The 25,596-nt window shown below is 36.4% G+C and overlaps 1 protein-coding gene across 1 annotated transcript in view; it reads left to right on the top strand.

Annotated features, from left to right (window-relative positions):
* LOC144351936 (uncharacterized) overlaps nucleotides 1–25,596 on the top strand; it is a 92,033-nt gene that overhangs the window by 64,666 nt on the left and 1,771 nt on the right. Inside the window, exons 4-6 of the mRNA XM_085496482.1 lie at nucleotides 9,079–10,824; nucleotides 21,590–21,788; nucleotides 22,483–22,845. Of these exons, the coding sequence (XP_085352608.1) occupies nucleotides 9,079–10,824; nucleotides 21,590–21,788; nucleotides 22,483–22,845 (2,308 nt within the window). The remainder of the gene's footprint in view (nucleotides 1–9,078; nucleotides 10,825–21,589; nucleotides 21,789–22,482; nucleotides 22,846–25,596) is intronic.

The raw sequence follows: 25,596 nt of genomic DNA, 5'->3' as shown, positions 1-25,596 counted from the left end.
TTTATATAGTATCTTGGTCAAGGTTCATGGCAGTGTGTGTATACCACATGTATACATGTGCTGATGAGTGGCTCAGAATGTGCTTTCTTGTTTTCAAAATTTATGTAGTTATGAGACAGTCCAGGAGTTTGCATTCATCAAATTTATCATGATCCTGAATCTTATCATGAATGTATCTCAAAAATTGAAACAGAGGTCCATTGTCTGCTCTCATTTATAGTTGTCTTCACCTACTTCACCTACCAAGTATTTCTGTATGCACATATAATAATCAAATTAAAATTATTTGTGTCTGTCTTTGGAATATATAAGCACATAAGCATACAGTTGTGTGCATTTTTTGCTTGCAACCTAATTGGAGGAGTTTGCCTAAATGACTCCAAACTGACAATTCTTAACTTGATAACTCTAAGCTTGCATTAATTAAACCATTATATATGGTGATATATGGTGTATATTCAATTTCTAAACACATATCCATAACACAATCTTTTCATCTCAATACTCATCAAACTTTCCCGCCACTCCCTTTTTTCTCCACAATGCTGCAGTTGTTTGTCATTCAAATTCCATAATACCGGAGTATAAACGAACACCAAAGGCTTCTTTTTGATTTTGAACTTGCTCCCCTCCGCCCCTCTCTTTTTTTAATCTCTAGATGCACACACTTTGACTACCTGTTGTTCGTGTCACATGAGTTGCAATTATATGAAGGACATCCACACTGAGAAACATTTCCCTGTGACCTCATCCTCCATGAGAGCCGTAATTACACCTTGGTTGGCAACTTTGAACATTCAAAGACCAATTCTCATTCAACTGTATCAGAACAAACATTAATACACTCATTTGTTTAAAAATAGTTTCTTTTTACCCTCCTCCTTCTTTATACTTGGCTGGGACAAGGTTCTTTAATCAACGGACAGTGTTTTTTTTACTCTCTCAGCCCTCTGTAGCTAGGGTATCTTTTCTGTCAATGCGGCATGAAAAGAATTGTATGTAAACTGATCCATTCATAGTTTGTATAGACCGGAAAGACCTGACTTCATTGTCAGTTCAATAAATCTGTAATGAGTACTTTGTTTCTCTCTATGGATGCCATAATTTTTTTTACTTTCCTGATATTAAATATAACCAGAGGTACATTACTTGGGGTTTGCAACTCGCATAGTACTGTATGGTGACATCATGTCAAGATCCCATTCAAGTCTCTTCTCGTAGATAGCGAGACTGAGGCTACGACCTTCTGACATGACGCATATCAATGGTCAAGGTTTGTAATGAAAAAAATAAACTTTTCTTGTCACTATCATAGTGAAAAATGTAATACATCGAAAATGTACAGAAAATATAGTTCTCGTAATCCATCATATCGTGGGCAGCTATTTTGATCCACCTGGACATCCCAGTATCCTAGTTACCTCGGGCATGCGCATTCGCATTTTTTCTGAGTTGGAACGTTTATGCGAGAGCGAGATTGTGACGGGATCTTGGTATCATGTCACCGTAGTTACAAACCCCAAGTAATGTACCTCTGATATAACACAGATATAGATATAGTTGCTACACAAGATCAGGGATTTGTTACTGCAGCAAAAATCGAAGGACAGAAATTTATGTTTTGTGCATTGTATGTTAGGTGTCACAGTGCATGAGCATGCAATTATATAATTGCACTTCAACACTAAATTTGTTTATCATTCTCCATGTGGTATCAGTGCTTTACTTTGGTTTTATAATATTACACCACTGAGTACTGCAGTAGCAGTGCTTCTGTTTTTTCCCTCCAGTACATAAAAGGCTTATTTTTACATGTAATTTCACTGCGGTGATTTGTAACTGTCTATATGGTGTGTTTGGTTAGTGACATTGAAATTCAAGAATGACATCAATGCAATTGCCACAGTTAGACATGTATTACTTGTCTATGTACACTGCTATTTCCCTGCAGATAATGTAGATGTTCAGACAAAGTCTGTTTTCAAGTTTTTGAATCTCTTTAACACTGTACGTGTGTAGCTGGTTATATTCTTGAGATATGCTCAGACAGTTAGTTTGGTTGTGTGTGTCACCATACACACTGTATTGTTTTTACTTATCTGTGCTTGTACTGTATTTGTTCTAATAGAAGCATGCATGAACTATTAAAAATTGCGCATACTGAATATACTGGAGTTACAGGGGCCTTTGCAATTTTTGAGTCTTCCCTTGGTCTTGTTCTCTAATTACAACAACTAAGAATCAACAGGTTTCCAAGTTTCCAGAAACTGAAAAATTAGCACAACTGTCAATGGAGTGCTAGGCATATGTCCATATCATAATATGTATTTCACTCTGTCACCCCATTGCTTGGGAGAACATTGGTGTGGTTCTATAGAATGCGACCTATTTGACTATACATGTACACCTGAAAATGCATGTGCTACTAATAGGGCAATCTGAACAAATACATATTTTGACTGGCAGTTTTAACTTTCTTATAATTTTTCTATCTTGCTTTTAACTCGTGTATATCAAGTCGTCTGTCTATTACTCATGATAAATGCCTAATCGTGGTTTATCCGTTCCCTATCTCAGCATCACTTGTATAATTGTATGTAAACAAATGCTTCAAACTGTTTGTGTTATGTCTCAAAACATTATCCTTCTATTGCAAGTGATCGCTTGGTTATGGTGGCGGCTAGCTTGACTTCTCTGTGCCTCAGATTAGGTTTCAGCAAATTTGCTATTTGGATTACTGAAAGCTTCCTAACATACTTACATATATATGCATGCTAATCGTAATTACTCGTAAAAGATCCTGTCCAATTAACCAAGATAATAACTGCTGACCAACCTGATAACTACTCCAATTATTGTACAATTTTATGTGATGGAAATGTTCTGTTCTGATCATTGCAGGTGGGGGGGGGGTTTGAACTGTGTTACAACTTTGATTCCGCTATTTATTTAAATAGCTTAAGGTAGAAGAGTACGGAATTTTTGTAAATATTTAAATATTCACCGAATTGGTGACATTCTAGATTAACATGATATTCAAACACTGGGCAACAACAACTTAGGCCACAAGACAAAAACACTTTATTGATAAAAAGTGTTAGACTTGGGCTAGGAAATGTTTTCCCAGTTTGATGAGACTTGATACTACTCTCACCATTCATTTGACCAATGGTTAAATACATATATATATCTTTCATGTTATTTGTTTGTCTACAGACTAGAGGTGTAGGTGAATTTAGATTGTATATTTAAAACTTGAACAATCATTTCAAATGCCTTGCTGCAATGTAATTACGACATGTACTTGCAAGAAACATTTATGTAGATCACTGGTCAAGATTAAAAACTTATATACCCTCCCCACCATCAACAAAAAATTCGCTGACATTTAAATATGAGGTGTTTTGAGAGTGAGGGTAATATTGTGATCATCTCGCAAATTGCGTAACTTCTCAATTCTCGTTAATTTTCATCGCATTTCACACCACTTGCATATGATGCCTTCCAAAACCCTACACTTAGACGTTAAGTTACCTCCGGCATTGAACTTGCTGGGTCTTAAATTGGTTTTTCATTGGTCTGAAAACAGATATTAAAAAATCATATATACATTGCTCCTCTTATTGCTGCAGGAACCTTGTTAATAGATTATCAAACCGCTGTTCCTCTGACCTTTATTGAGCAGCAGCATTTCAATTACTTTGATAAGCAAATTATCTAATGAAATATCAAAGGGTACATTTATTGAAACAGTTTCATTTGATGTTGGCCATTATTATTTATTAAGACTGGTTGTTATACCTTTTCTACTAAATAGAAATAATGAAAATAATAATAATAATTATGATGTTCAACTTCACTGAGTTTTTAAATTCAGATATCCAATATTTCAAAGTATAATGTATACCGTAAGCAATTAAATTTACATTGAGTATAACTGGTAATTATGTAGAAACTTTGTCATTGTGCTTATTCATCTCAGCATTCAGTTTACTTGTTATTTTGGAGATTTGAATGAAAAGTTGTTTTTGTGTATCCATGCGGCTATTTCATGTTTACCGGAAAGTACAACATTGGTATTGTGCATTGGAATGCTTGGCATTTGTCATCGAGTACAAAAACAAAGCCAGTATTAAAGTAGTTCTGTAAGCATACAACTTCTTCAGTTAAAAAAACCAAAATGGTGTTCAAAAATTACATTGGCCGCAATAAACACTTAGGACGCCAAGCCGGCGTAAAAAAACTACTCCTTCTTTCTTGATTGCCTCACTTAAGTTCAAAGACTAAGCATGAACACTAATGAGGCAGTGGATATATATATATATACCCTCGGTATTGCATGGAAAAGAATGTTGCAACGTATCATGGCGTAAAGGACACTATACACGTCCCTGTGCTCACTCGAATCATGAATGCACGTAAGTCAAACGGCAGAAATACATGATGTATTCAAAGTCGGCGGTGTGAATCGCACCATGATTCAAACGGTTATTTGTACCTGTTTCTAAGGGTCTTTGATGCCACGTTCTGTCATGACTCACCGCTCCCTGTGAAGTACTTGTCCCTGAATACGTTCTTGTTTTTGACAAGTTCAGGCTGCCAAACATAGTCAAATATTTAATTTATAGCTTTTGTCTAGGAAACCTGCTTTGAAAAGAAACCTTAAATGTTTCCCCACTGGAGCAGAATGATGTAAATAGACTTTATGGCTGCTTTAGTAAGCCCCTTATATTTATAAAGCTGTACACTATTTGAATTTACTGAATCCATGAAGCAATATACCAAGAGTCTCAGCAGGGAATTGCAGTAGACCACTCTTAATAGTGGAAGTATTTTTCCTTTAATAACTTCCAAGATCTGCTGTACCCATTAAACGTTGACAAAGATACATGACGGTTTGCACTTGCATTTATTTTTTTTAATTGGAATATTTAACTGATTAACTTTGTGATGGTGTTGCTGCAATTAACCACAGGACACTTATCACGTTCTATAAGTGGTAATTATAGTAATTACCCCAAAATTTGTTGCCAGGTACCAATTGCCATTACTTACACAGGCAAAGTTATTCACTATTTTTGTTGAGTTTCAGCTTTAATGTTTAAAATTAGAATGCAAAAACGTTTTGATACAACATATTTCAATCACAATTTATGAGTGTTCCTTATTCTTACTCAGTACATGTATAGCTTACAAGACTGTGACCTCACCAAAAGTGTATCATTTATGTCATGTCATTAAAATTGATGAACAAAAATCATTGTAACACATACGTTCCACAAAGAATATTCTTAAAATGACAATACCATTCATACAAAATAACTTATTTTCCATTTTCACAATGGTAATAAGATCACAAGTTTCATGCCTGTTTTGTGACACTAATTACAATCTGAATTGTCAACACCAAAGTGTTCTACTCATGAATATATTTTTCAAAACAAACTTTCAAAGAAAGTCATGTGAAAGTAAATGAACAATTCATGATACATTTGAAAAAAACAAACACAAGCACTGAAATTGACATAATATATTCAAGTCATAAGGCTTCAGCAGTTAATGAAAACATTCCTTATATTTTCATCTGAACAAAAATATTATCAAACAATATATCATTGAATGCCACTTGTCTCTTATAATTCACGACTTTTTAATTATAAGTACCGAGTGCTGAGCACACATATATTTTAGTGCATTTCTGTTTGAGACTTGCATTGCATTGCAGTTTGATATGATCATCTTTTTATTACAATGGCAGTATGACATGGAATATGCTATCACAGCATCAGGCCTGGTTGAATGCACTTAATCACCTGTGGGTCTTAACCAATGCTGCCCTCAAGTCACTGCCCAGTGAATGAGTCTTAGCCTGTGCATTTGGCTTCTCCATTTGAATCTATGTCACACTCATATAGGGTAGGCATGTCACCCTGTTTTTATGTTCAATCCCGGGTTATATGCATTCAAAGACTGGCTCTTCTCACCATAAGCAGCAACCTGTATACTAAGGATGAATTGGCCATTTTAGTATATCTGTTACATAAAAATAAAAATGTGTTAAATTGCACACTAATATCTTAAACCAGTTATCAGAAAGACAAGTTATGGCAACACTTTTTTACTCCCATGTGCGAAGCACATAATGGGAGTCTTTGCCAGTTACCCTGTCTGTATGTGTGTGTACGTCTGTTCCACTGATTTTAGGTTTTGGTAGAAACCATGCATATTAATTACCTAATTTGCATGATAATTAGCTCATTTTCAGCTGTTCCATGACTGTTCCACTGATATCTAAAGAACCACTCATTGAATTTTGATGAAACTTGGTACATAGATGCTCTGAAATTATGTGCAGATTTGATTAGTTTTTAGTAAAAATTCGTGCATATTAATTACCTAATCTGCATGATACTTAGCTAATTTTTAGCTGTTCTATGACTGTTATCTGATATCTAAAAAACCACTCATTGGATTTTGATGAAACTTGGTTCATAAATGCTCTGAACTAATGCCAGGTTTTGATTAGTTTTGGGTGATAATCTGTGCATTTTAATTACCTATTTTGCATTATGATTAGTAAATTTTCGGCTTTTCCACTGATATCTCAAGTACTGATCATCACATTTAAATGAAACTTGGTACCTGGATGTCATAGGACACTGCACAGACCTAGTAGTTTTTGCATAATTAATACAATTTCAACTTTCACACTGATATCTCAAGTCTTAATCATCACATTTCAATGAAACTTTGTACATAGATGCTCTAGCGCAATGTACAAATATGATCAGTTTTGGGTTAAAATCTGTTCATATAAATTCTCTAATTAGCATAATAATTCATAATTGTTTGCTTCTGATCACATTTCAATGAAACTTGGTACATAGATGGTCTGTTACATTGCGCAGACCTTATTAGTTTTACACTGTGTTCATTTTAATTTTCTGATTTGCATAATTAGTTTTCAGCTTTTCCATCAATATCTCAAGTACAAGTAATTTTGAATTAATTTTTACTGTGTCTCTAATACTCTCAGCACACAGGAGTTCTTTCTAAGCTTTCTTTGATTTTTTATTGTTACCTGCTAAATTATAACATGTGTATAATGTGTTTAAGGTTGATCAATACAGTTACATGAATTTTCTTGGAAATTTTTGATACCTTTCTGAATACATTGCTGTACAAAATCATATGCAGAAACTCAAGATAATGAAAAAATGTGTCAGGAACTGCGATTTTGAAAAATGAAAATGGAAGTCATAGAATACAGTTTCAATAGTTTGTTCTATACTAATACATAGGCGATATAACCTGTTCTCACACGATCCAGTCAGAGACTAACCCACACAGAGACTATTGTTTACTTTCTCATTGGAGAATTTAGTTTGGATAGTATGTCATGCTATCTGCTAACTTAACAGCTTGCTCTCAGGTTTGAAACTGAACTGACCGTGTCTAACAACATGTACAGTAGGTTAACATATAACATCTGTCTGTATGTGGTTGGTTATTCAGGTTTGGCTTGTGAACTTCTGATATTAATTAATGGTGGTTATACTGACTTTATGCTCTAGTTTTTGTATATGTCTATACATAGTTGCCTTTCCTTGCTGCTGTGTGCTTCTCTTCGCTATTCTTGTGTATTAGATTGCGTAATTCTTTTCTTTTTTTATACAACGTCTATTACATCACCTTCGTCTAATATTAGTTGTCTACTATAATTGGCTACCCTTGTCTAATATTAGTTGTCTACTATAATTGGCTACCCTTGTCTAATATTAGTTGTCTATCATGGCAAGCTGTCGACTAATCAGAAGGAAGTATTCATGCAATTGAAATGCTGGTACAATATAAATATGTGTATTCATAATAACTACCTGTAGTCAGTGGGAACTGTTTCCCATAAAACTAAATCTGTTCTGTGGTGTCTTGTCCGTGTGTTTTTCTGCATACATGTAGTCTAGCATACAAACAGATAATATGTAACTGACTAATCCGGTACAGGTGAAACCCGATTGATCAGTATCTGTGCTATCTAGGAAAATCTGACTTTCATGGTGTTCTAGATATGTAGTGTAAATTGTAAGAAATTGATTATGAAAATCCAGTGTTAAAATACAGTGGGGGAAAAAAATGCATTACATAATCTTTAAATTCATCAAAATTAGTGATTCTGGAAGATGAAAAACAAAATGTACGTCCTTGATCTGTAATGTAAAAATAGGATATGTTTATATCTTGTATTCACTGGGTCTATTGTAGGTGTGCTTCCAATATATGAAACACATTCACATATTTGGGGTCACAGACATTAGCTTGGGGTGAGGAGAGTCTACTTCTGATTAGAAGTGACACTGTTGATACATTTACTGAGCTGCAGCTGTTGATATATGTATATAATTATTTTGTTGTTGAATGTCAGGAAATAATTTTCCAGATTTATTGCTGTGAAAGTACATCTTCAACATGACAGTATAAATATAATTATGTTTGGATGTGAAAAACACTTTGATGTTAGTTTGAGTTACAGTGTGTTTCAGTGTATTTGCTATACTGTTATATTGTGCTCTCAGAGCCACCATTCTGCAAGCCCCACGCCCACGGTGTAGGTTTACGAAGTAGCGTGCCGTTACCAATATTGGCAGAGGCACTCCAGTTACAAGCACACACACATCTGTATTGTGCAAAATCGCATGCCAATAAACTTTGCTTGTGACACCTGAAAACCCGCGCTAGGTAAATGCACACTAGTCTCATTTTCATATTATTTTTTTTCTTTTTCTTTTTTTCACCTAATTTGGTGAGAATAGAATAAATTGTTTTTTTTTCTCTTCACTTACCTGTTTAAACAAGTACAATTTAAGAAGTGTTTTAAAACAGATTTTTAAAGTGTTGATATTAAAGAGAGAAAGATAGAAAGACATTTTGGACAAAAGTTTAATCACTTTTTGTTCTTATTCCCCTGCGGCCGTTGGTGAAAATAACAGTCAAATGAATGTTGCCGGCCGTGAATCAATTGATAACTTATTGTTGTTGTTTATTCATTGTTTACAAGTTTTCTGTTTTCTTGTTTCACAGCCCAGTCCAGGTCGAAAGAGTGAAACTATTGACAGGATACATGGTAAGACAAAACAAGAGGAAATCCCAAATGAATCAGAATATAACCATCATCAGTATGTAGCACATGCACAGGATGGTGCTGACAGTTTAATCAGTAAAAAAACGCCATACGTGCCTCCACACAGCGGAGAGCAGAATGGCAAACACGATCGAAAGGGAGAAGAGCTGCACGGGACCATAGAAATGCTAAATATAGACAAAGGGTATTGTGCCATGGAAGGGAACAATAAGGCAACTTATAAAACTTATTCAGGTGTGACCAAGAGTGGAGATAAAAGGACTAGAAGTGACGTAGAAAGGATAGGTGAGCAAGACACAGACAGGAGTGCAGCAATCGTACATGGTGCCATGTGTATAGAGAGTCCCAGGAGCAATGAAGCAAAAGTAATAGCCAATGAGATAGAAACACAAAGACTGCCAGGTCAGCATACTTCACATAGCGCTTGCACTTGGACAAGTTTGACCCATCAAGGACAAGAACTTAACATTGGCAACAGAGAGCCGTCGCATGAAGAAGTACCAACTGTAGATCAGCCAAGTGGACTAGACAGCGATGATAAGAGTCCAACACAGCTGAAAGCTCTAGAACAAAGTGGAGATTTGTCTGATATCAGGACCATTGTGAGTAACACAGGTAAAAGCATACAGAAACCTGATCTCAGCCGTGTGAATGGTTGGCACATTACAGGTATAACTGAACCCTATCACCAGTCTGATTGGCATTTTAGAGACGGGGAGTGTGCAAAACAGAGCAGGCTAGGTGCTAGTAGCAGCTGTACTCAACAGGATTTAGATGTCTCCCCTCTTACTAAAGAAAGAGTCACCGTTAATGCATGGAGCACCCCAGCAGGAAACAATGCAGAACCACCTCCAAAATCAGAGGAGTCCCTGTCGGCACGAATTCGGAAAAAGAGCATGTTGCTAGCTTACGATGAAGGACAACTGGAAATCGCTGATGATACCACTTACCGATCGCTGGATATTGAAACTGACATTGACCTAATCACTCAGATTAATAAGGTACATGAGGAATTTGTTCATAACATGATGACTCCATTGAAATCACCTGAAAACAGTAGCTTAAAAAGGACAGGTAGTATATCGAAGGGCAGTGAGTTCAGTTCAGCCACTTCATCTGTGACAAAATCTCAGGAAAGAAAGCACAGTCCCCCATCAGGTGGGAACTTCAAACGAAATTCCCCTAAGTCGTCATCATTTCGGAGACCATCAGGGGTGAGTATTGCTTCAATAGACTTTGATGGCAAGGAGCAAAAGCCCACCACCCCTTTAGAAAAATGGCAGAAGCTCAAAAAACACATCTCAGATAGTATTCTGGGCTCTACAAAGCATAAACAGGGTAGAAAGACCACATCCGACAGTAGTCTTCCTCAGGACTATTCCTCAGTTCGTAGGGCCTCAGCGGCTGATGTAGCAACCATACCAAAAGTATACAGGAAAGACTCAGGTGCCGATTTGTTGTGCGCACGTGGTGAGGACAATGATCGAACGCCAAAGTTGGAGCGGCGACCTAGCCTACGACGCCAACGAAAACTTGCCATGTCACCAGTTGAGAATGAGAGACTTTTTAACCAGCTTCAAAAAGAGAGGACTAATAGTTGGAGCGGTAGTGATGATAGTGGTATCCATAACAACCAGTCTCGGTCGAGTACAGATGTGTCAATTACTGAAGATGATCAGACCAAGGTAGGTAACTAATTACTATGGTAAAATTCCTCTTAAAATGATAAGGTATTGGATGCTTTGATTTTTACCACATCACATTTTGCCATTCTCATCAAGTTTGTTCATGGAACTGACAAGATTATGGGTAATTGTATGTAAAATCATGAATTCAAAAATGGGAGAAGTAAGTTTGAATTTCTTTGTTGAAGAAATTTAATACATTTCTTGCCAGTTTAAGGCAATAAATACCACAGTATTTAAATTTACTTTAGTTTGTAGGGTTTTGATCTCATTGTTATATATTTGAAGATTTTATTTATTCAATCTTGAAATATTCTTTTCAGAAAGGAAAAAAAAAATAATTGTAAACTGATTTTTTGTTGACAGTATTATTTTCAGCCTGACACCCAGCAGACATAGGCAATTATCAAATACATCAAATCTAATCAGAAAGGACTCCACACATCATAAAGAGTTTAAGTTCATGAGCCTTTAGGGAAAGAATATAAGGAAACTCTAGAAATAATGCTATTGTACTTTAATATGTAGCCTTGGCCTTGTGCACAAACCGAAAAAAAACCCCATTATTTAAACAAAAAATGCTTGACTAATAAAGTTTATACATAGCCTAGTCTGTGGCCTTCACATCATGCTTACGTCTTTTGTGGTTAAAGTACTAGCTTTTCCTGATGCTCTTATCATGTACTTTATTAGTACAAAGTGAGCCCTCGTTGAGTTCAATTGCTTGCCATACATGAAGGACAGTCCATTTGCCAAGTATACAATAATGGTGGAGTCTGCTGGAATGCAACCAATCCCACCTTGTCTCGATTACGTCTGGAAGTTCACATTTGTTGGCATATTTTCATTTTCCTAGCTTATCTTTCTTTATAGTATGATCTGGGGTGTAGTATCTGTGATTAAGATGTAAATCTTTCAAATTTCCCGGTGTGACATGTCTGAATTTGTCCTTTTAGGGGGAACGCTGTCCTGTGACATTTTCTAAGCGTGTCCCCATTTCTATTGAGTATCAGGAACAGTACATGGTATCAAATTCTACCAGCTAAAGTAACCTTACACCGCGGCGCTGTATGTTCTGTGTTTCTCCATCCCACACACCACACAATATTCGATTCAGCACAGAATACAAATGTGTGTACAAGCCTCGTTTGCTTTCCGTCGTTGTTAACCTAAGCACCATTGACTTTAGTGGGGACCTTCTAATAGTAGAGACATTGTGCTCGTTGTTCTTCTTGTCAAAGAAGTTCTATGATGAATCCCCCCCTGCATAGTAATTCATACGGCAAGCAGCAATATAAAATCTACAGTGCGTTGTCGAAACTAGCCCAACTCTTATGTTAATTTGAATTAAATGACCCCTGTTTAGCTTTAACTTCAGTGGTGAATCAGAATACAAAAGAAGGAGCATTTATTGCTTTTCTATTCTTGATTTCAACCCAAATTTTCCTTTGTGGGTGAGCAACACATATACATATTAATAAATAGCAGAATTTCTATTTTCATTGATGTAGCTGGCAGGTATCCAGTCTGCTACCCCTACCTCCCCTCTCAGCTTTCGTGTGTATGGTACATGTGATTTCTTACATTGTAATAGCCCTGCAATGTTGTTGGTTGCTCATTGCATGTTTAGAAACATATTGCTTTGTAAGAACTGTTGTATAGAATGCCATGGACAGCATTTCTCAAGACATGACTGTTAGAAATAATCCACATGTAAGTTACTATCAAAGTTGTATACTGCATAAACACAACTTCCAACAGATTCAGTACAGGGATTGTTTTTTAATTAAAAAAAGAAAAAATCAAGTTAACTTTGTTGTGAAAACCTGTATTTTGGTAAAAATAAGATTATAATTGGAGCACTTGACACTAGGTGACCACAGTAGAAAATGGTGGTGAAAAGCTTGATTCTGTCCCATCTAAATCGACCAGTGAAAAGAAAACTGAAACCACTTTGCAATATAAGTTCCCACTTCCGTCATTGTTGAGTACTGTCACTTTATATTGAAAGTGATACTGTTCACATGTGGTGTGCGGTAGAGGTTCTCAATCTTGATAGATGGCATCTTTGAGTAGTTTGTCTCATTTATACATACTTGCCAAAGTTTTCTACACCTTTGGTTACATGTGCACAGAGTCAATGTATTGGTATTCTGGGACGTCTGTCTTTATAGATTTACTGCAGTTTTCTAAAGTCAGTTGCATTGTGTTGGATAAAGTAGCTCCCTTAAATTGTGTAGACCATGACAAACTGCATACAGTCTCCAATAATGTAGTTGTTGTGTGATTACCCACAATTGCTAAATGATCTAGTAGAGAATATGACACAAACAAGTATAAATATGCTTTCACATCTGTCTCAGTTCAACAGGTTCTTTGTCAAGCTATTGTGAAACAAATTGTAATATAAAGCCATTCTCTGTTCATGGTGGCCATGGTAGCTTAAAGCATTATACCAGAATTGTCGCTCTTTTCAAAGCACTAAAATTTACTCCCTCTGTTGGTTTGAAGTTCCATTTCCATCATTGTCATTCTCTGTACAGGACACATGCTGACTGGGTGGCCTTGTTTGTTTAAAGCCAAGTTCCACCATTGTCATACTCTGTACAGAACACATACTGGTTGGATGGTCTAGTTCATTTGAAGCCAAGTTCCACCATTGTCATTTTCTGTACAGGACACATGCTAACTGGGTGGCCTTGTTCATTTGAAGCCAAGTTCCACCATTGTCATTCTCTGTACAGGACACATACTGGCTTGGTGGCCATGTTCATTTGAAGCCAAGTTCCACCATTGTCATTCTCTGTACAGAACACATACTGGTTGGATGGCCATGTTCGTTTGAAGCCAAGTTCCACCATTGTCATTCTCTGTACAGAACACATGCTGATTGGGTGGCCTTGTTCATTTGAAGCCCAGTTTCACCATTGTCATTCGCTGTACAGGACATATACTGGTTGGATGGCCATGTTCGTTTGAAGCCAAGTTCCACCATTATCATACTCTGTACAGGACACATACTGAATACAGAATACATACTGGTTGGATGGCCATGTTCGTTTGAAGCCAAGTTCCACCATTATCATACTCTGTACAGAACACATACTGGCTTGGTGGCCATGTTCATTTGAAGCCAAGTTCCACCATTGTCATACTCTGTACAGAACACATACTGGCTTGGTGGCCATGTTCATTTGAAGCCAAGTTCCACCATTATCATACTCTGTACAGAACACATACTGGCTTGGTGGCCATGTTCATTTGAAGCCAAGTTCCACCATTGTCATTCTCTGTACAGAACACATACTGGCTTGGTGGCCATGTTCATTTGAAGCCAAGTTCCACCATTGTCATTCTCTGTACAGAACACATACTGGTTGGATGGCCTAGTTCATTTGAAGCCAAGTTCCACCATTGTCATTCTCTGTACAGGACACATGCTGACTGGGTGGCCTTGTTCATTTGAAGCCAAGTTTCACCATTGTCATTCTCTGTACAGGACACATGCTAACTGGGTGGCCTTGTTCATTTGAAGCCAAGTTCCACCATTGTCATTCTCTGTACAGGACACATACTGGCTTGGTGGCCATGTTCATTTGAAGCCAAGTTTCACCATTGTCATTCTCTGTACAGAACACATACTGGTTGGATGGCCATGTTCGTTTGAAGCCAAGTTCCACCATTGTCATTCTCTGTACAGAACACATGCTGATTGGGTGGCCTTGTTCATTTAAAGCCCAGTTTCACCATTGTTATTCGCTGTACAGGACATATACTGGTTGGATGGCCATGTTCGTTTGAAGCCAAGTTCCACCATTATCATACTCTGTACAGGACACATACTGAATACAGAATACATAATAGTTAGATGGCCATGTTCGTTTGAAGCCAAGTTCCACCATTATCATACTCTGTACAGGACACATACTGAATACAGAATACATACTGGTTGGATGGCCATGTTCGTTTGAAGCCAAGTTCCACCATTATCATACTCTGTACAGAACACATACTGGCTTGGTGGCCATGTTCATTTGAAGCCAAGTTCCACCATTGTCATACTCTGTACAGAACACATACTGGCTTGGTGGCCATGTTCATTTGAAGCCAAGTTCCACCATTATCATACTCTGTACAGAACACATACTGGCTTGGTGGCCATGTTCATTTGAAGCCAAGTTCCACCATTGTCATTCTCTGTACAGAACACATACTGGCTTGGTGGCCATGTTCATTTGAAGCCAAGTTCCACCATTGTCATTCTCTGTACAGAACACATACTGGCTTGGTGGCCATGTTCATTTGAAGCCAAGTTCCACCATTGTCATTCTCTGTACAGAACACATACTGGTTGGATGGCCTAGTTCATTTGAAGCCAAGTTCCACCATTGTCATTCTCTGTACAGGACACATGCTGACTGGGTGGCCTTGTTCATTTAAAGCCAAGTTTCACCATTGTCATTCTCTGTACAGGACACATGCTAACTGGGTGGCCTTGTTCATTTGAAGCCAAGTTCCACCATTGTCATTCTCTGTACAGGACACATACTGGCTTGGTGGCCATGTTCATTTGAAGCCAAGTTCCACCATTGTCATTCTCTGTACAGAACACATACTGGTTGGATGGCCATGTTCGTTTGAAGCCAAGTTCCACCATTGTCATTCTCTGTACAGAACACATGCTGATTGGGTGGCCTTGTTCATTTAAAGCCCAGTTTCACCATTGTCATTCGCTGTACAGGACATATACTGGTTGGATGGCCATATTCGTTTGAAGCCAAGTTCCACCATTATCATACTCTGTACAGGACACATACTGAATACTGAATACAGAATACATAATGGTTGGATGGCCATGTTCGTTTGAAGCCAAGTTCCACCATTATCATACTCTGTACAGGACACATACTGAATACATAATACATACTGGTTGGATGGCCATGTTCGTTTGAAGCCAAGTTCCACCACTATCATACTCTGTACAGAACACATACTGGCTTGGTGCCATGTTCATTTGAAGCCAAGTTCCACCATTGTCATTCTCTGTACAGAACACATACTGGCTTGGTGGTCATGTTCATTTGAAGCCAAGTTCCACCATTGTCATTCTCTGTACAGAACACATACTGGTTGGATGGCCATGTTCGTTTGAAGTCGGGTACCACCATTATCACACTCTGTACAGAACACATACTGGTTGGATGGCCATGTTCGTTTGAAGCCAAGTTCCACCATTGTCATTCTCTCTACAGGACACATACTGGCCTGGTGGCCATGTTCGTTTAAAGCCAAGTTCCACCATTGTCATTCTCTCTACAGGACACATACTGGCTTGGTGGCCATGTTGGATTGAAGCCAAGTTATATTACTTATACTGACTCAGTTACCAAATCCTGGCATCTCATAAAAATCTAGAAAACAAGTCAAAACATGTTGACGTAAAATTTATCAAAATACACATTTGGATGGTTTATTCTATAGATCAGACATAAAAAAAAACGGACATATTTGCTACATGTATGTGAATTTTGCTGAAGTGTTTCATCTCACAGCTAGTATGTTAATATAATCTGTTCACACTGGGTGATGAGTACCCAAACAACATGTCAGGCTTTCTAAGTCCCAGACATTACAGCCACTTATTATTAAAGTTCTTCAGTACTATATGCCTGGCTATATCACATTTCTTGGTTATTCTACAACAATTGGGTCCTCTTCTGAAACCAGTTAAATTGCTACCGAAATCAATGATCAGTGTTTAAGAAAAAAATTGATAAGTATACATTCACTTGTGATAGCTCTTTTGCTCATCATTCACTTTTGAAGATTCCAGACAAGTTGGTATGTCGACACATTTAAACATCTCGGCGTTTGTCACAAGGGTATGGGTTTTAAGTAACCTTAGCAGTAACCTTGAGTGTGAGGTTTAGTGCCTCATTTGATTCTATTGTGAAACCTATATAAGTTTGTGTGTGTATCTTTTAGTGTACCTTGTATGTGGTTTTAATGATTGAACCATGCAATTACTCATATCTCTCAAAAAGAGTTTAGCATACGTTGTTCTTGTCGGTCTGCCAGTTATAGCAATTACTAAAGACTTCGGTTGAGGGTTGCATATTATTACTGCAGATCATAAAATGCTTGACATGTTTTATACCCCATTTGCATCTAACCACAGCTTGTATGGTACTGTAAAGTACTTATTTTCACTTGAAATTTATTTTCTCTAAAGAAATGAACCAGTCAAAATAACTTTTTTACATATATTTCACATGCAACTCATCAATAATCAGTCAAAATAAACCTCATATAAGACAGCCGAATTGTCTTTTCAGCGAAAATTCATTCCAGCTAAAATAAAGTATTCCACAGTAGTGCAATTGTAGCTAGTTACTGAGTGGGAGTAGCATGGAATGCAGGTTTATAGATTACAGCCCCCGAGGCACGAGTGGTGTTCGGGCCGTTCTATATATAAACGACTGTAAGTGAATGTACTGTCTGAAATAAACACAATGTGAGCACTCACCTGACAAATTATCACTTCACAGTACCTTGACCACGTACAGACTGTTTTTGATTTCACTCAACTCTGTTGGTGTTGTATTCACGTAGCCTTAAATTTTGTTATACAGGCTTTATTTCGAGGCTTCATTTTGTGCGTTTTTTTTTTCTAACCAAATGTGTTTGTCAGGCACTGTAAGATGAGTAAAATCTTACATCAGTGTAGAGAAATGTTCTAAATTAGTTTCTGTACTGACAGTAGCAGTGCTACATTATGTTGTTTATTTACTGTGAAACACGTTGAAATAGCGACATGTACATGGCATTTTAACGAATTTGAGCCAATGCATGAATTAACAGAATCCTAATTTGGCTTACATGCCAACAATCTCATTGTGAAAACATACTTTATTTTAAATTAGCGACATATTGTATTAGCAAAATTACCAGTGTAAAATTCCAAATTTTGACCATTTTTTATGAGTGAGTGTGACTCAAAAAATTGCCTGGTGACTTTAGTTTTTGTTGATATCCTAATGAAATATAGACAAAATTATTTTGTGAAAAGGAACAATAACTTAGGCGGAGCGTAATAATCCTGTCATAGGAACGCCATTATTAATTACACAAGTCACAAGTGTTTTACTTTAGCATTATACAGTTTTGGGGGAGAAATTAGGTTCTGTATATTTCAAGGGTTTGGAAAACGTGTTCCTGTGGTTTGGGGATTTGAAATATTGTTGAAATAATAATTATTCACCAGTGTGGTATTCAAAAGTGATGTACATGTATTAACTCCACACCTCTCATCTACATCACTGCCAAAACCTATACTAATGAAAGAAATTAATTTTGAACCAGCTTAAAAAATGTTTACATTTTGCGACACATGGAAGTACCTTTTCGTACATCAAATATTTTACAATTGTTCATGTAAACTGTTAAAGTAGCCCCAGTAATTAACCTGGCGAAAGCTTTCACAGAATGAATGTGGTATCAACACGTGATGTGTGAAATCGTCTTGTATTTTAAGATGTCAATAGCATACTTTCATATATCGTCAAATTAAACAAAAACTGGCACATTCAATGATAATCAATAGCACAAAATGTTATTAACAAAACATTTCAGATACATGGAAAACATGTAATAACTGAAAGGATAGAGAAATCAGGAAATTACAATCACTTCTAAGTGGAAAAATGGCCCATTCCGAGTAAAAAAAAACATGTGAATCTAAATATTCAAAGTATTCAAGTGTGTCAATAATATAACATTGTCAGGTACATTTTACATCTATATTATACTGGACATTATTGGTACAAGATTCAAGTCAATAGCTGAGATCTTGGTTTGGATTGGCAGAAATGCTTGGTTTTGTTGAATTTTTAACGTTAAAATGGCTGCCATTTGGGCATCTTGAATCTGATATGTGTATATGTACTACATAATGTATCTATAAAGTTTGAAAGTGATTGGTCAAGGCATGACAGAAATATGGCTCTGGAACAGCATTTGTTTTTAAAAAAAATGACCACCAGTCGGCCATTTGAAATCCGATCCTAAAAATACAAAATGCATCAAGGTCTCATTATGTCGAATGTATGTACAAGGTTTGATCGAAATACATCTATACACAGAATGGCAGAAATGTTTGATTTTTATGGATTTTAAGTTTTAAAATAGCCGCTGTTCGGCCATCTTGAATCAGACCGTGAATCATAATGAATCTGCATATGTATCTAAGCTGTATAATGTGATTGGCCCAGGCATACACGAACGGATGGACAGACATAGACATGGAGGTCAATCCATAAGTCCCCATTTTTAGGCTGTGTTCGAACGGGCACTAAAAGTACATACTGGTAATAATGTACAAAATGTAGCCCCAAAATTGTGTTCAAAGATGATATTTGAATACACCAACAGAATATTCAGCATTTTATATGAGCGGGTATTTAAATCTTGTGTGTATAAGCAGAACAGTTTTATTAATATCATCCTACTGTAAAAGGGTTAATTATTCACTGGGTTTTAATTTTGCTTATTTCGCTGACTGGAAAATGCGCTAAATTAAAACCCAGTAAATATGTAAAATTGAGCATAGAACACATTATCTAAATGATTAAAACCGTGAATTTAATGCCCACTGAATATGCCTGAAATGCTAAATCAGCGAAATTTAAACCCAGTGAAAATTAGTCATTTTACAGTATGTCATGTGGGATTGATATCAAACCTGATTAAAATTAATAAATGATGTGATGATTAAAATAATAAATCTGATATTATTTGTAGTTTTACTTCAAAACATTCATTTATTAATTCACTTCTGCTTTATAAAAATAATTAGCTCAGTACACCAATTCATATATCTGAGAGATATTTCATAGTTCATTGTCATCTTTATACTTTTATTTCTTCATGTGTACACCATCAAATTTTCGCCACTAGAAATGTTCACGATTTGATAGTCTTAGAAAGTGTACCTAACATCGTCTCACAAAATTTAATCAGTTTACACTTAGGTTTTTGCAGATATAATATCAATATGCAGGTTTTATAATCCCTCGATATTTCCTTTTAGATTGACGTCAACAGACATGAGTTGACGTCAGTGGATTAATCTATTGCACGTGAATGTCTTACATACGCTGTGTGGCCAATCTGGCTGTTTGTGATATTTTCAACAATTCGTCAGAAAATGAAACTGTACACTCATTAAAGTGTATCATTCTTATCTTATTTGGTGGTTATCAGACATTTGGCCAAAAAAAAAAAAACTTGAAGATTTTGTTTCCGATGAGGTGACACGGTTTTAAATTTTGTTGGTATTAAGATTATTTAATACCACAACAACAATATATAAGATCAACGTTTAACAATTATTTAATAATAGTTTTGAATACATACATTAAAATTGATTTGGAACTACAAAACATCCTCTTAAACAGAAACAAAATAATACACAAAATTGGCTGCATGAAAATCAGAAACATTTTGGTATTGCCCAAGTAGTACGTCCTATAGGAAAAACATTCGATGGTATGTGATTGAGATTTGTTTATATAATTTATGAAATTTCCCACTCAATTTGCCTCCATATATAAAACCTAAATTTGCCCATTCAGATCACATTTATGCACGTTCTTTGGATAACGTTCAACATACTTATAAATGGTCTTTTTGCTAAGGTTAAACTGAGGGATTGACGCACCCACATCAACTGTGTATATATATCATTCTGTTTTCCCCACCATGTTTATTGTTGACTCAGTTGTGTTATTGTACTGCTAGGAAAATGCATCAATATGACAGGGCCTGGCTGGTAAAGAAGTTCAGGAACAAAGATGGGTGTTACATGGGTCAATGACTGATAAAAGTTAGCACCTATTTGGCATGTCAAAAGTTTTTAACATTCTTTTTTCCTGCATTGATACCCAGGTATTGTGTACGATGACGTACACTATGCTGTTGTATGATGAAGGGGCGAGTCCCTCTGTGAAAGCCTGTGTTGACACAGAGACAGCCTTAGATGTAATAAACTTTTAAACTGACAAACATAAAAAAAACATTTACACATAATTCAGTTTGCTATGAAAACCATCACTGCTGAACAACATCCTTATCCATAGCACTTAAATTAATTTGTCCAGACCTTGCATAATGAGACTGTGTGTATGATGTCACCAGTGTATCAGGATTAATGGGTGTTGCAAGATTTAATTGTCTAATTGTATATTCCCAACAGATCAAAGCAATGCATATTGCCTTCAGCATTCTAATAATTCAATTGAAATAGTCAGCAAAAAATATGTCACCTTGATTTCATCTGAGTATGTCTTATAAGCTCTTTTATGCCATGTTGCCTACCACACGCAGCGTTGGAATAGGAGCACCAATTCATTATAAAAACTGAAAAGCTTTTCCTTGGCTTTTCCTGATTCACCAATATATAGAAGAACACAAAGACAATTAATTTACAAAGACTTCACAAATTAATGTTTTCTGCAGAGATCCGCTTGCAATATATTAGTATTAACTAACTAATTCCTTCCATTAAAATATCAGATTCTTATCCTTACTGGATACTTTCAAAGATTGCAAATTTAGCTGTTGTCTTCTGTTAGTACGGTACCAGTGGAGCAGACAAGTATACTTGAAAAATAGTATTTTCTATCTGGATTATATGATATTGTGTTCTGTATTTATTTATGTATCGCGGTTATTTTTGAATTGATGATACATTTTTCTTCTCTTGTAGGAATCAAATGCTGTTCCTGGAGAACAAGACGTGGTTGTCAGACGACGCAGACCTCATGCTCAGCGCAGGCCTAAATCTGACATTGGTGACCATAGGTGGGAGGACTATGGAGCAATGGGAGGACCACCAGCACCACCGCCAAGGACTGTTACTAGGAGACCAATTTCGGATCCAGTGATGAGGGATGAAGATGAATTAGGTAAGTTTTTGTGAATGTAGCTAACAAACTCTTGGAAAACCATTTTCCTCTGATTGACTATTTGAAAAATTAGGGTAGTATATTTGCTTTATTAGAAGTGCATCTCCAATAGAAGCGGACATTAATCAAATATTGTATTAATTGTATGGGGGATCATTAAAATATGACTTATTCTTACAATAGTTATTTTCACAATCTCTGTCACTTTAATTGTGTGTGCTACTAATAGTACTCAAAATAGTTTTTAACACATCGGGTCATAGATTTGATGAGCTTTATAAGGGTGTCAAGCGTCTAGCTGAAATTAACAGCATACAACCAAATCATCCTATCAGGCAGCAGGATTGTTTTTGTTTTGTTTTTTTGATTTTATAATAGAATAGTTTTAGTATGCCTTGCAGAAAGTCACTACTACCTTAGTGATAAGATAGCCCCAAACTGTTCTTACAAAGGTTGATTTCATTTAATGCTTTGTCACTTATGCTTGGAGGTAGAAATCTTAGACAGGTTTATCACTGATGTCAGTAAATCTCAGCTAATCTTTCTACTGATTGAAAACATGCTATTTAAGATCTATGTCTCATGATAATTTTTCATTTGGTGTTTTGTTTTGTTTTTGTATCCAATTTCAATCGATCATTTAATATTATATAAAGGTTAATGCAATGTTTTATTCTTTTTCTTCCGCACACAGTCATTTACAGAGACAAGAGAAGCAGTCAGCCTCGACCCAAGTCAGCACATCTTGGAGATTATTCTTCTCTCAGTAGAGATAGACCAATATCACCGACGCCACCACCCAGGTGCCGACCTTTTATTCTTTTTCTTCCGCACACAGTCATTTACAGAGACAAGAGAAGCAGTCAGCCTCGACCCAAGTCAGCACATCTTGGAGATTATTCTTCTCTCAGTAGAGATAGACCAATATCACCGACGCCACCACCCAGGTGCCGACCGGGATCCCTTGCAGTGATCAAAGACTATGGAGGCGAAGACAACACCGGCAGTGCAACAACAACACCAACTACAGAAAACGCTCCAATTACAATTGAAGCAAGTAAGGATGTTATTTATTTTTATTTTTTTACTAGTAGCTTTGCGGTGAGTGGCTTTCGCAGTAATTGGGTTTCGTATCTGTAGGGTTTCGCAGGGAGTAGGGCTTTGTCCCAGTAACTGGTCCTTTCATCGTTGTTGCGAATTAAAGTTTTATGTTTCTTTAACAACTGGCACTATTCTGGGAATACCATTCTAGCAGGAGTTCCAAAATAAGACCCATGCTCTGATAATGCCTCTAGTTTCAGAGACCAATAAACATTACCATTATGATCTTATTGGTGTTGCAAAGGATAGTTGAATACTGTTTATTATTATTAATAATCCCCATAACCGTTTTCCAATATAGATAAATTGTAGTACCTAACAAACTGTATAACTCGGTCTCAACAATGAAATAAAGGAATGTATACATTTACACTATTTATACTTGTTTATTATACTTTTATTGCTACTGTACTGATAGAAATACTGTATTTCTAAAGATGTAATAAATATTATTATTATTACTAATGCATTGCAATACAACTAATTCAATTGAAAGAAATTACAATATAAAGTATTCATCGGTAATACCGGTACTTCTCAAAGGTGTATTTCGCGGTCAGTGTTATTTACAAAAATATTTGTTTATAATTTTATAAACTTGCTTGGCAATACCCACCCCAAGTAGATATAATGTGTACATATTTTAATAAATAAAGATATACTAACAAAAATAAAATATTAATTATTTCATATTTTATTATATAACCTGCACAACAGTAATCAATATTTTTCCTTGCTAGAATGATGTGTAACTTTATACAGGAATCCTGATAAAGTTCACAACTGGCGATTTAGCAGTATTAGGTAGGGATTGTCAACTTCCGGTGAATTTGATTACCTAACATGTTTAGGTTCATGCGCTGCAAGTTGCAAAGCACGTACCTAAGCCCCCCCCCCCCCAGTAAATAATTAAGCCAAGGCGGTTTCGATATCGAAATCAAGAAACTCTCCGATTTGACACAATCTGGGAAGTTCGAATTACTAAATGAATTACAGGATGACAAAGCTGAAATATCCAAGAACCAACACATACCAAAAATCTCAAAAGTGAATATTCGTAGTGTATTTTAATTGTAATCAGACCGGAAGTGGGAATTTGTTAGTACTCTAATAACATGTTGGCGATCCGCTCTGCTAGGATTGCCATTAAAATTTGTGTGTGCGTGTCTGTGTGTGTGATTTCCAGTGTTTTCACGTATTATTTCTTCTGTGATTTTTTTGGCTTGGCCGATTTCGCTCAAAATTGGCAGGTAGGTCACACCTTCACCCTGGTTATTGGAAAAAATCTTTTAAAAATATTTGGCTCCATTGTTGCCATAGCAACAGCCAAAAAAAATGATTTCTGATTAGCTTCGTCCCAAATGTATCTTCTCCTACAAATTCAGGATAAAACACCTCAGACATAGCTCATTCGACTCAGCTTGAGTGTGGGCACAAAATTACTATCTGAATTTTTGGTATCTTTTTTCATTACCGAGAAATTTGACCCCAAAGTTGGGGTTACAGTTCACCAAGAATTGCTTTTTAACTCTTCTGTGATTTTTTTGGCTTGGCTGATTTTGTTCATACTTGACAGACAGGTCGTACCGCCACTAATTGGAATACTTTCGCTCCAAATTTATTACCTATTACCAGTCTTGTACTATCAGTGTTTAAATGGTCATGCTTTTTATTTTGGCTACGTTGCCTGCACACCGGTAAGAGATCACCAGCGCCAACATTGTTACACTGTATCAACGTAATCCCAACTCAACTTTTAACTTTGAATGAACTGTTAATGCTGCCTTCAATCTGGAAAATACTATTGCAAAACAGTTGGAAATAACAAATTTAACAGCAGAATACGTCCTAGCAATAAAATAAAGTGACTTCTAAAGACTGAGTGTTTTTTTGGCGAACTTTGTATACTGTGCCCGGTGCCTATCGTGGCAACAGCTGAAAACATGCTTGTTTTTTTAGCGGATCCGATCGCCAACCAACCTACCGGATTGTTTTAGTATAAGCTAGTATCAACTTGTCAATAATTATGGGATGATTTGTAGACATAAGATTGTTATGTGAACTTCGTTCATTAATTGAATACTGTGCGATGACGCTATTTTCAGGGCCGAACTGATTCAGACTTTTATATTGACTATGTCCCAGGCTGTTTACTAGTACCAACCTACTTACTTGTCAGTGTCTAACTGTTATATACAGCCATGGAGCTAATTTTTAGCTCTATGATACAGCACAGAACACGTCAGAATAGTAAAAAAAAGTCAGCTAATGTCAGTTGCCCGTGCCATGAAAGCCGGCCACACAACCAAAACAATCTGTCAGCCTTCGCCACCCACAGCATCGATATGATTTTATATTGCATAGAAATGAACACTAAATGCTATCGAACCTGAAACAAAAGTCTATGAAAATCGAGTCTTATCTCCTTTGCGTTTCCAATCGACAGAAAGTCGGGGTCAATCTACCATGATTGTTTGCTTATCATCAATTCACGAGGGTCAAAAACGTTTTTAAACGTGAATTTAACGACAAACGTTTTTGAAACGAATCAATGTTCTGGTTATCTCTGGTGCGACTGCAGTCTTTGGAACAAACTTGAGGGACTGTAAAATGCAATTTATGGTACGCGACTTAAAAACGCAATTTACATGTGAATTTCCCAACAAAGGTTTAAATGTTTTACCGGGGGGTAGTTGTATGTGGTGTG

This window comes from Saccoglossus kowalevskii, chromosome 1 (genome assembly GCF_978046115.1).
Source record: "Saccoglossus kowalevskii chromosome 1, keSacKowa6.1, whole genome shotgun sequence".
NCBI classification, from domain to species: Eukaryota; Metazoa; Hemichordata; class Enteropneusta; family Harrimaniidae; genus Saccoglossus; species Saccoglossus kowalevskii.
This window is presented reverse-complemented; position numbering and strand designations above follow the sequence as displayed.